Here is a 12,430-nt window from a genome sequence, read left to right on the forward strand (position 1 = left end):
CCCTGGGTGTTCATTGGAAGGACTGATGTTGAAGCTGAAACTCCAATACTTTGGCCACCTGATGGGAAGAGCTGACTCATTTGAAAAGACCCTGATGTAGGAAAGATTGAGGGCAGGAGGAGAAGGGGATGACAGAGGATGAGATGGTTGGATGGCATCACTGACTCAATGGACATGAGTTTGGGTAGACTCCGGGAGTTAGTGATGGACAGGAAGGCCTGGCATGCTTCAGTCCATGGGGTCGCAAGGAGTCAGACATGACTGAGTGACTGAACTGAACTGAACTAACACAGGCTAGACTGCCTAATCCTGTTCTAAGTCTGAAGAGGGTCACATGTCCTAAGAAGACTTAACCTATTATTGTAGAATAAATTTCAAAGAACCTCAAAGACTGGAGCAAAGAAGGGGATTGCATCTCAGTGTTGGTTTAAAAAGCTGCAGGCTTTGCTCCCACTAAGGATGTATGACCAAGTTCAAGTAGGTCAAGATACCACATAGTGGATGTTCTTCCATTAGCATGCTGAGCAAGTTTCTCTAAGGACTTGGTCGTATGGAAGTTTAATCATTTTTTTCTTACTACACATCCCTGTGTGCTTAGTTGTTTAGTCGTGTCCAGCTCTTTGTGACTCCATGGACTGCAGCCCGCCAGGCTCCTCTGTTCATGGAATTCTCCAGGCAAGAATACCGAATGGTTTGCCATGCCCTCCTCCAGGGCGGCATCTTCCCAACCCAGGGATCGAATCCAGGTCTCCCGCATTCCAAGTGGATTCTTTACCATCTGAGCCACCATGGAAACCCAAGAATACTGGAGTGGGTAGCCTATGCCTTCTCCAGGGGATCTTCCTGACCCAGGAATTGAACTGGGGTCTCCTCCATTGCAGGCAGATTCTTTACCAGCTGAGCTACCAGGAAAGCCCACACATGTCCCTACTATCTTTCAAAAATGAAAACTCTAATTCCATTATTTCACCCCAGTCTCTGAGGGAGTCTGTCCTTTGGGCTTTTCCACTGCTATACTGACAGGAAGGGTCAGATGCAGTATTCTGAATGCCCTAGGAGACCAGGTCAGTTCAGTATCCCAAAGGGTTAGTAGCATCCCTTGCCATCTGCTCCACTGCCGGCCACTTCCAGACCTCAGGAAAGAGGGGACCTGAGGGCAGTGAGTTTCCATAGACAACACAACTATGATGAGGAGAAAGCCTTGGATCTTTGCACTCATTCCTGAGTTTTTGTGAACCTCTCAGAGAAGCTAAAGCAAGGGTTCGGGATGCATCAAGTCAAGGAGGAGGAAGAGAGGAACAATGAACAGACAGGATGGAGGATGGACACATGAAAATTACTTTTTAACAAAGTAATATTTTTCACTGCCTAGGCAAATGACTTCTGTGAATTTCGTGTATGAAAAAGAACTTTTGTTTTGTTTTCTTTTTACTTAGTTATCACCATCATTATGTTTTGATGCAAGTGGAAATTTACAATAAAATGAAAACAAATAGCATCAAGGATCACATACAATTCTGTGATAAGGTGATCTGTAATTCAGGCAATGTACGCTTGAGGCTCATATCTTGATCTCCTACTCCAGTTGCTGCTGATGCCATTTGAGGAAAATACAGATGAAGAGAAAAATAAGTATCACTAGGCTAAAAAATTAAGACAATTACAAGAATATAAATAACAAATTTATAATGGATTGCAGTACAAATAAATAGTATTTTTAGTATAAAGCTACATTTGCATGAAGAAGCTACATTTGCACTGTTTAGTAACAATTATGATTAAAATACACCAGAAACATGTTAAAGTTGTTTGAGTCACATATATACAATGTCACAGTTCACAAGAAGCTTCGCTGAGAATAAGCCATCTGAAGGCCATGTGTCCTGATCTGAAACTATCAAAGGCCTTTCAAGCAAACCTCCTGGCTCAGGAAAGATGCTCAAAAAGCTGCCCCATCCAGATCGATCTGACTTGACTCCACTTTTGGTTTTCAAGATAAGCTATAATCTTCTAAAGGGGATCATAATGTAGACTGATATAAACAGATACTGAACAAGAAGGAACTTTTCTATTGGCACAGAAGATTTACATCACCATTTTCCCAAATGTTATTATTTGAAAGGATGGGTGAACCACACATTTATAAGACTGGCAGAAATAACACTTTAACACTGAGATAAAGGACATAATGAAACTACTGATACACATTATAAAAAGCACCAGTCTCCCCTTCCTTTTCTTACTTCATGCCAATTTAAGGTTTTAGGCTAAAAGCTCAGGTACGTCTTATCATTTCAACTCTTCTTTGGACTCTTTAATGTTTCTCATTCTGTAAATCAGGCTCCACTCTTAAAGGACTTGGTAATAAGTCACATGCCAAGTACTTGCCTTAAAAGACACTTCTATCATCTACCCAAATCACACATACACAAATCTTACAGAAATACCACAGCTATCAACAAGGATTTGGGCCATAAGAGTCAAAATTTGGCTTTCTCCACCATCAGAGTCAGCCTGACCAAAGCTTGCTTGCTTTTTATCACAGTAGTAATTTTGGATTTCTTCTTGTAATCAGAGAAGCTTGTGGCTAACTGGGATCTTGTGCCAAGATAAAGCGGCGGGTTTGTACTCATGGGTTCAAGCCATGTGAGTTGAATGAACCAGCTTCTCATCCATTCACACTTACAGTTAAATGGGAAAGAAAGAAGTAGACTGCCTACATGTTGCTTCAGAATGAGAACTCTAAGCAAGCTGGGGTTGTTCGCCAAGAGACAAATAATAAAAGGAAGAAATCAAGGAAACAGTAACTGGAGGTTTCAAACTTTCCCTCTAACCAGTGAACAGGCATTATGCTCTCACTTCTCACACAGAAGGCACTGCACCCATTCCCAAGTGAACAGTTTATTTAATTTACCTAACTTTGATATTCTATAACTAAGTAACTGATATTGCAATACAGGGAGGTATGATTATTTTTTGAATAAAAATCATATTTCTATGCACTTGACTTCTGGATTAAGGACTACTTATTACCTACAGGAAAAATCTATCAACTCCTATTGAAATGTTAATCTAATTTTAAATTATTTTGGGTTGATATTTTCCTTTAGTTTTATATTCAGGAAGAACTTAAAATGAACCTAAAGTTGCAAGTAGAAAGAAATTAAATTCGATTGTGTACATCTCTCATCAGAATATTAAAAAAAAAAAAAAACTGTAAAAAGTCCCCATAGCAAATACTTCAACTTTTAATGAATCCACATCTCCAAACTGTTTTCTCCTCTTCCTCTATTTTTTTATGTATTGTTGAGAAAGAAAATACATTTTTCTTATTATATAATTAAATACTATCAGAAGTCCAACTGGAAATTGGCCTTACATTTATAAAAAGCCAAAGTAGATTTTATTTCTTCATTCCATCCCCTTTAGTAAAATACTTCACTGACAGAAAAAGAATTATTTCAATATGGGGGCAGGGGATTGGGGAGAAGTATCATACAGAAAAGCCAAACTATGAAGCCTTTCTTATTCCAATACTATTGAACTTGAATTCAATTATCTTTGAAAATTTTGTTTCAGCTGATTAGAAAAGAAACAGAATCCAGTGCCAGGAGGGCAGGTTCAGCTTGTCTCTGCTCCAGAAAGGCTTCCTGGTATCAGGGAGATGGAGCTGCCTCTCTGGAGGTACCACTGGAACTGGGACTTTGGGTGAGGTGTCAGAGCCCCAGATGGTGGTCGGGCGAGAAGTGAGCACAAGTCAAGGTTTTCCCAGCCTGTCAGTTCTGTGATGGCCTCAAACTTGAGATTGTGTTGCTGTCTAAAGAGAAAAATTATCGGCAACTCTTAATGTCATCACACTGGGGGATGAGACTATCAGGTAACTAAGTGGGAAAGATGAAAAATAACCAACTCTAAAAACTGGATTCTGTCAGAATAAAAACTCCCTTTGTGTGAGGCTTGCAATAGGCTCATTCAGCCACATCAGGGCAGAGTTTCAGAACCTCCCCCTCCTCCAGTAAGCCCATGTTCAAAGTTAATACAAGGTAAGGGTTATCTAAACAGCAGATAGGAGTGTACTGCATATTTCTTCTTAAAGATTACAGAGTAACATGGAGACTTACATTACCATATGTAAACTAGATAGCCAACGGGAATTTTCTGTATAGCTCAGGAAACTCAAACAGGGGCTCTGAATCAACCTAGAGGGGTGGGATGGGCAGGGAGATGGGAGGGAGGTTCAAAAGGGAGGGGATATATGTATACCCATGGCTGATTCATGTTGAGGTTTGATAGAAAACAACAAAATTCTGTAAAGCAATTATCCTTCAATAAAAAATAAATTAAAAAGAAAAAAATGACAGAAGCTTTTTGAATTCCATAAACCTGTACTACTTATTATTCCATCTGGACTCAAGGGGTGTACAATAAACTTTAGACACCTTTCATAAGCTTGGAATCTAATATTATGAATTTATTCTAAGGCATAAATCAGATAGATGGATGGATTTTCTAAAGGACATTGGGCCCCCTGGGTACTTTTAGCAGACTAAATATTGAGATGTATGGAAATAAAATTCTTTACAAGATTAAGGAAGAAGGAAACGAAATCAAACCTTTCATTTTCAGATACACAATTTCATTAGTTCTTTCATCAAAAGCGTTATCAGTGAAGGAAAATCAGAAATGTTTTTTCAGTTATTATTAAACTGGTTCAAGAGCCAGGGAACCCCTTGAAATGGAAACAAAACAATACAGTATTCAAGGTTTCATCATAAGATTACCTTGTACTGGCAAAGACGTAGGAGATTTCTGGCTTCAAAGAATATTGCTAAAGGAGCTTTTGGAAAAAAAATTTAAAAATACCACGTTTTGGCTAAAAACAACCAAAATCTCTCCTGTAAAACCGCTACTTCTTTTTGAATCTCTGAAGGTTACAACATTTTGTTTGAGACCCTTGGCAGTCATGGCTTCATGGGCTGTGCTGCTTGATTATCTAAACCCTTAAGGAAAAATAAATACAGCTAATATCAAGCTGACTGCTGCCCGAGTCCTCTCACTGAGGAAGTACTGTTCAGAGGATGGGGAGCCCACAGGCCCATGGTGGGAAAACTGGAAATGTTAAAGGTAAGAAATAAAACACAAGAAGGGAGGTTCAGAGTTAGAAACATTTCCAAGCTTTTTTCTACAATAATCTCCAAGGCCCTCTCAACTTCTATCTCTAAAAAGTACCCCTTTATATGGTGCCTGATGGCCTGATGTTTCTTACAGTTTGACAAAAATCAATATTCAAACAAGAGGAACCAAGATGGCTGCTACACTCAGGGTGCTCAGCTTGCCCTGCTCTCACGGTAAGGGCCTGCAGCCCTGTCTGTGCCCGTGACAGTGCTCCTGACGCTGGGGACTGCGTTCTCTGGTCAGAGCTCTGTAGCCCCGAGTAAACGTGTGCTCACCCCCGGCCCCAAACAGACCCCAGCACCATGTTTGCTTTTCTGTATCCTGATTGTCATGCCTGAAAGATTCTCCCTAACATACACGAGGCTTAATGCCATGAGACTAAATGGCTAAAGATTATTGTTTAAGAGAAGCTTGCTCATTCAAAAAGAAAATAAGAATTTGGTTTAAACTGCAGACAAAAGGGGAAGTTAACATATTCTTTTGGTCTGTATTCCAGTCTCAGGCCGACGGTCCCTTGTCAGCATGCTGACTTCTGCGCTGTCTCAACGAGTCTCCCAGCGCCTCTGTGCCAGCCGGGCGGGGCTGCTCCAGGCTGTCATCTCCAATCTCACTGGACCCCTCGTCCTCCCGGGCCTCCCTCGGGGGCTCCGGGTCCCGGGCATCACTCTTCTCCTCGTCCCCGCCAGCAGCTGGGCCGTCCTCCTCTTCCTCCTCTGCTTCCTCCTCGTAACCAAGGTCCTCTTTCTCATCCTCATCATCTACAAGGCTGTCCTTGTTCTCTTCTTCATTTGAATCATCCTTTTCCTCCTCTACATCCTGCAACTGTTCAGTTAAATGAACCTCCTCTGACCTGAGATTCTGCTCTGTGGAAGAAAGAGAGGGGAACATTCTCTGATTAAACAATGGGCATTCAAAATGCTTTCACTAGTATGTAGAATCTAAAAAAATAAAACAAACGAATGAATATTATAAAACAGAAACAGACTCATACAAACTAATGCTTTGTACTGATTCAACAAACTAGTGGTTACCAACTGGAGGGGCAAGACAGGGGAAGGGGAAAAGAAGTACAAGCTACAAGGTATAAAATCTACAAGATACAAGGGTGTAATACACAGCATAGAGATAGAACCAGTATCATAACTTAAAATGGAGTATAACCTATAAAAATAATGAATCAACTCTATTGTACACCTGAAACAAATACAACGTTGGACACCAACTATACTTCAATTTTAAAAAGGTCATTCAGCAGTCGATTGCATTTTGCTGTAAAATGAAACAATGGGGTACAGGATGGCTTTCTCCATCATGAAACCATGTTACTGCAAAGGACAGATCTCTGGATGGCATCCTAGCCCCATCCAGGGTGTCTCCACCTCTCTCTGGAGACTCGCTGACCGAGCTGACTTGGGCACAGCCCAGGGGCATGGAGGGCAAAGATTCCTCTGTGCTCTGTGTTATGCACTTTGTAGAATGCTCAGCAAAACACTCACTGGTCATGGTAATTGGTTCAAACTCTGACTTAAGCAGAGCCAGTTGGAATCCTGTCCAGGAATTTTTGGCCAGAGTGAGGAGGATAACTTTCTCTCCTTCTACAGGGATTGTTAAACTGATGAAATGTGAGTTGGGGCTGTTTAAAGCCACTGAATCAGCTTCACAGAGACAGAAAGCGATCATCTTTGGGCTGAGCATGAAACCAGAACATCCTTGGATTTTTCAGCTTTGTAAACTAATAGATTTTTCTTTCTTCCCCTAAGTTACTTTAAACCGGGATTTTGTTACTTTTAAGAATTCTAAGGAATATAACATAGTTTATAATTATATATGGAAGTCTGAAAGCCTTAAAAACTTTAAGAATTAAAAAAGAAATATAAGCTTATTTAGTTAAACTCACATAAAATTCAACAATTACAAAGTCTCAGGAGTCTTCAACACTTCCCTAGCAGTCCAATGGTTAGGACTCTGCACTTCCCCTTCAGGAAGTGCAGGTACAATCCTGGTCAGGAAAGAAAGATCCCACAGGACACAAGTATGGCCAAAAAAACAAAGTCTTCCTGCAAACAACAGGAGTAAAAGCATGGAAATCCAGGGGTATTTGGTCCCAGAAACAGTGTGAAGTACTGAAAGGATTTGGGAAGACTGCTTTAATGGCTCAGAGTCATTACTGGTACACAGGAGAAACTCAGTAAGTGCCACTTCCCCTCCTGCCTTGCTCATCCCAGTTTGAATGAAGGAAAACATGTCAACTGATTAATGAAAGGCATACAATTCAAGGGAAAAAGTAATGGCCAAAATGAAATGTTCTTTAATGTAAGAGAGGAAAAAAAAGAATGCTTGCTCAAATCTATCTAGAGAACACATTTCAAGAAATTTGGTGGTGGTGAATGTTTGGTCACCAGCAAACCACAGGAAAATTCACTATGAGCACAGAAGGGCATACCACAGACTTCTAAAGATACTCTATCTCATAAACTTGTCATCCTTACCAGAATGTTCAGATAAATTCCTTGGAAGTGGCAAGTAGAAACATTCAGATATTACTACCAAGACCTGGAGGGAAAACAGTGATTTTACAGTGAGTAAATAGAACATTTACTACCAAACAACCTTAAAGTTAGGCCTTGCTTCTATAACCAGATATTCATAGATAAATACAGAGCAATTGGTCAAAAGTCCTCAAAAATACAAGGCAAGGGTATAATTAAGAATTTTCTATTTTTCAAATGTGGATATAATGCTGGAAAATACTATTAATTTCAAACAGAGGTCACAAAGTCAAATGTATACACACAGTCCACTAAAAATAATAAGCAAGTATAAGAAAACAGACACTCTCAGCCAAGTCTGAAGTGATCCTTTAAAAAACCCTACTATGACAAATGATACCACTCTCATGGCAGAAAGCAAAGAGGAACTAAAGAGCCTCTTGATGAGGGAAGATGGAGGAGGAGAGTGAAAGAGCCAGCTTAAAACTCCACATTCAGAAAACTAAGACCCTGGCATCTGGTCCCTTTGTGAAGTGAAGTGAAGTCGCTCAGTCGTGTCCGACTCTTTGTGACCCCGTGGACTGTAGCCTGGCAGGCTCCTCCATCCATGGGATTCTCCAGGCAAGAATACTGGAGCAGGTTGCCATTTCCTTCTCCAGGGGATCTTCCCGACCCAGGGATCTAACCCAGGTCTCCCGCATTGCAGGCAGACGCTTTAATCTCTGAGCCGTCCCTTTACTACATGGCAAACAGAAGGGGAAAAGGTGGAAGCAGTGACACATTTCCTCTTCTTGGCTCTAAAACCAATGAGGAAGGTGACTGTAGCCATGAAATCCGAAGACGACTACTTCTTGGCGGGGAAGCTATGACAAACCTAGATAATAGTGTTAAAAAGCAAAGACATCATTTTGCCAACAAAGGTGCATATAGTCAAGGCTATGGTTTTCCCAGTAGTCATGTACTGATATGAAAGCTGGACAATAAAGGCAGAGAACTGAAGAATTAATGCTTTTGAATCATGATGTTGGAGAAGACTCTTGAGAATCCCTTGGACTGCAAGGAGGTCAATCCAGTCAGTCTTAAAGGAAATCAACCTGGAACACTTTTTGGAAGGACTGATGCTGAAGGTGAAGCTCCAATACTGTGGCCACCCCATGCAAACAGCTGACTCACTGGAAAAGACCCTGATGCTGGGAAAGACTGAGGCAGAAGGAGAAACAGGCAACAGAGGATGAGATGGTTGGATAGCATCACTGAGTCAACGGACATGAACTTGGGAAACTGAGGGAGATGGTGAGGGACAGGGAAGCCTGGAGTGCTGCAGTCCATGGGGTCGTGTAGAGTCGGACATGACTTGGTGACTGAACAACAGTATGATAAATAAAATGAGTCTGTATATGGGTTGTCATTCACCAGTGGGAAACTCCTGATTATGTGGAAGAGTATTTCAGGGTGTAGAATTACTAAGAGTGCTGTAAGAAATTACTAGAGGTGCACTGGCAGGACCCTGAGGGATGGGATGGGGAGGGAGGGTCAGGATGGGGAACACATGTACACCCATGGCTGATTCATGTGAATGTATGGCAAAAACCACCACAATACTATAAAGTAATTAGCCTCAAATTAAAAAAAAAAGCAGTGGGAAAATAATAATAATAATTTAAAAAACAAATTACTAGAGGGACAAACTAAGAAAACATATCAATGATGTGAACTAGATCTTATTTTAAAGAGTGACTGGCCTCACCTCCAACCTTGATTGCAGCATTGACTCACTTTCTACTTACTACTACTAAGCTGCTTCCCTTGATAAACTACAAGCTTCCTAGAGGAAGGTTCATTCTGGCTCATGTTCCACACCCGGATCGTGTGCTGCGGTGATGAAACTGATGGGACGATGTGTGAAATGGGACTGAGGCAGTCGGGGTCCCTCACTCCCTACACCCTCCGCACGGCCTCCGCACAGTACTGCGCAGCAGAGAGAGACCAGCGTGGGAGGAAGCCGCCCGTTGAGAAGGGCTGCACTGGTCCTCCTGTACCGAACTAACTCTTGGGCTTCACCTTCACTGTGAACAACTGCCCAATCTTTAAAATAGGAACAGTACTTCATAAATTTAAGGGGTTCAAAACTTTTAAAACTCTAAAGTCATGTCCTTTTGATTCAATGTTATAAACATCAAATGAGTAACTCACTTTGACTATTCCCACCTGCATAGTTATTTATTACTTTACTTAATACTTGGTTCATTACATTTAAGATATCATGTTAAAATCTGGGGGGAAGGGTTCAGAAAAAGATAAAAAAAGAAGTTGTAAAGCAATATGTATCAGGCAACTCATAAAAAAATGAAGAAAGCTCTTTGATAGATACTTCAGAGATACAGAGACAACAACCAGTCCTGGGGGTGGGGAAGGATCCAGAATGACCACTTAAGAGAGGTGGCCTTTGGGGCCCTGGACACGGTTAGGAGAGGACGAGCACCACCAGTGGTCTGACTCATGTAAGCAGCACCACGCTGCACAGAGGCTGTTGGATCCAGCTGTTGTTCAGTCAGTCACTCATGTCCGACTCTGCGACCCCATTGACTGCAGCACGCCAGGCTGCCCTGTCCTTCACTACCTCCCAGAGTTTACTCAAACTCATGTCCATTGAGTCGGTGATGCCATTCAACCATCTCATCCTCTGTTGTCCCCTTCTCCTCCCGCCTTTAATCTTTCCCAGCATCAGGGTCTTTTCCAATTAGTCAGCTCTTTGCATCAGGTGGCCAAAGTATTGGAGCTTGGATCCAGAGAAACGCCTAAATGACAGACAGAGGAAACCCACGTGCAGGGCAGTGGGATGCACGAAGCACCGAGTGTTGGAGAGGAGCAAGCTCCAAGCTCTTAAACTGATGTGAACAACAAAGAGGAAAACACTTCCACCTGAAAAGACAGAGTCTGAAAACCAAATGACAGCCACATGCTTATAGTAGCTATTCACTGAACATAATGCTTTTTTGTGACTTTCTTTTTCCTTTTGCCTTTCTTAATACCAACTGAAGCAGAAATTTTTGGTTTGGTCACATTGCAAAGGAAAGAAGAAACACCTTCCAGTCACAAATAATTGGCATTTACAATAAAGCCTGGGAGGGAGTAAGTCCCACCTGTGAGATACCTGGGCCATCTAGAATGCACATAAGGGGGCCTAGAAGAGACTTACGGGACACCAGCCTCAACCCTGTCAGCTGTATGACCCTGGGCAAGTCACTTAACTGTTTTCTCACTTCAGTCAGTTCAGTTCAGTCGCTCAGTTGTGTCCAACTCTTTGTGACCACATGAATTGCAGCACGCCAGGCCTCCCTGTCCATCACCAACTCCCAGAATTCACCCAAATTCATGTCCATCAAGTCGGTGATGCCATCCAGCCATCTCATCCTCTGTCGTCCCCTTTTCCTCCTGCCCACAATCGTTCCCAGCATCAGAGTCTTTTCCAATGAGTCAACTCTTCGCATGAGGTGGCCAAAGTACTGGAGTTTCAGCTTTAGCATAATTCCTTCCAAAGAAAACCCAGGGCTGATCTCCTTTAGGATGGACTGGTTGGATCTCCTTGCAGTCCAAGGGACTCTCAAGAGTCTTCTCCAACACCACAGTTCAAAAGCATCAATTTTTCGGCTCTCAGCTTTCTTCACAGTCCAACTCTCACATCCATACATGACCACAGGAAAAACCATAGCCTTGACTAGACGGACCTTTGTTGGCAAGGTAATGTCTCTGTTTTTGAATATGCTATCTAGGTTGGTCATAACATTTCTACCAAGGAGTAAGCATCTTTTAATTTCATGGCTGCAGTCACCATCTGCAGTGAGTTTGGAGCCCCCAAAAATAAAGTCTGACACTGTTTCTACTGTTTCCCCATCTATTTCCCATGACTTGCATTCTCTCAAAAGGACAAGTCTGGGGTCAGTCTACCACTAAGGGCTGCTTCATGTCTCTAACACTACATACATAACTCCATTACACCGTCATCCTTCCCAGAAATTGGGAGGAAAATCCTCTTGTTCCATCAGTTCAGGATCTATTTTCCAATCTAAAGAACCACTCTCTCGTGATGGGACACTTTCTGAACCACTAAACATGGCACTGTTTACAAACAGGGCCTATACAGGAATGGTACCCTCCTCTCCCTCTTCCCTCCAACAGTTAGATGTTCAGGTTTCAGCTTAGCAGACAGCCAGGCATCTAAAAGAGGAGAGCAGACAGATTTGCCATCTTTCATAGAGAGTGAGAGCTACACCTCCTGATACTGGAGACCCTCTCTGTGGAAGCTCTGTGCTAGGAAGCGGTCAGCAGCATATACTGGGTTGACCAAAAAAGTTCATTCCAGTTTTCCCACAAGATCTTGGGGAAAACCCAAATGAACTACTGGCCAACGCAATAGAAAAATGGTTCACCCAAGTTGCAAAATTCAGACAGTATCTACAGCAACTGAAATGGAGATCAGATAAGACAGGCAAAAGTTTGCTGCCCATATATTCCATGGCTTTTCTGCCTGTCCGCAGCTTTGCTATTTTCCATCCTTCAAAGCAGAGTTGCCATCAGAAAGTGATGCAACCAGAGCAATCTGATGTACATTTACAGGCCTTCCCCATGTTGGTTTAAAGTGCAGAATATAGAAACAGAAAAATATACGGAAATATATTCTATAGAATATAGAAACTTCATTTCTAAAACTGAGCCCTTGGGTTACATATGAAAAATAACATGGTACGAGTACAGCCACTATGGAG

At 41.9% G+C, this 12,430-nt stretch overlaps 1 protein-coding gene across 1 annotated transcript in view; it reads right to left on the bottom strand.

The window, feature by feature from the left end:
• Positions 1 to 1,669: 1,669 nt before the first annotated feature.
• The window catches only part of TMX4 (thioredoxin related transmembrane protein 4), a 60,333-nt gene continuing 49,572 nt past the window's right edge, over positions 1,670 to 12,430 (bottom strand). The window contains exons 7-8 of the mRNA XM_019972863.2: positions 7,665 to 7,728; positions 1,670 to 6,038 (exon numbers count right to left, since the gene is read on the bottom strand). Coding sequence (XP_019828422.2) covers positions 5,674 to 6,038; positions 7,665 to 7,728 — 429 coding nt within the window. The 3' untranslated portion in view covers positions 1,670 to 5,673. The remainder of the gene's footprint in view (positions 6,039 to 7,664; positions 7,729 to 12,430) is intronic.

The sequence above is a fragment of the Bos indicus genome, chromosome 13 (genome assembly GCF_029378745.1).
Source record: "Bos indicus isolate NIAB-ARS_2022 breed Sahiwal x Tharparkar chromosome 13, NIAB-ARS_B.indTharparkar_mat_pri_1.0, whole genome shotgun sequence".
In the NCBI taxonomy this organism is placed as follows: domain Eukaryota; kingdom Metazoa; phylum Chordata; class Mammalia; order Artiodactyla; family Bovidae; genus Bos; species Bos indicus.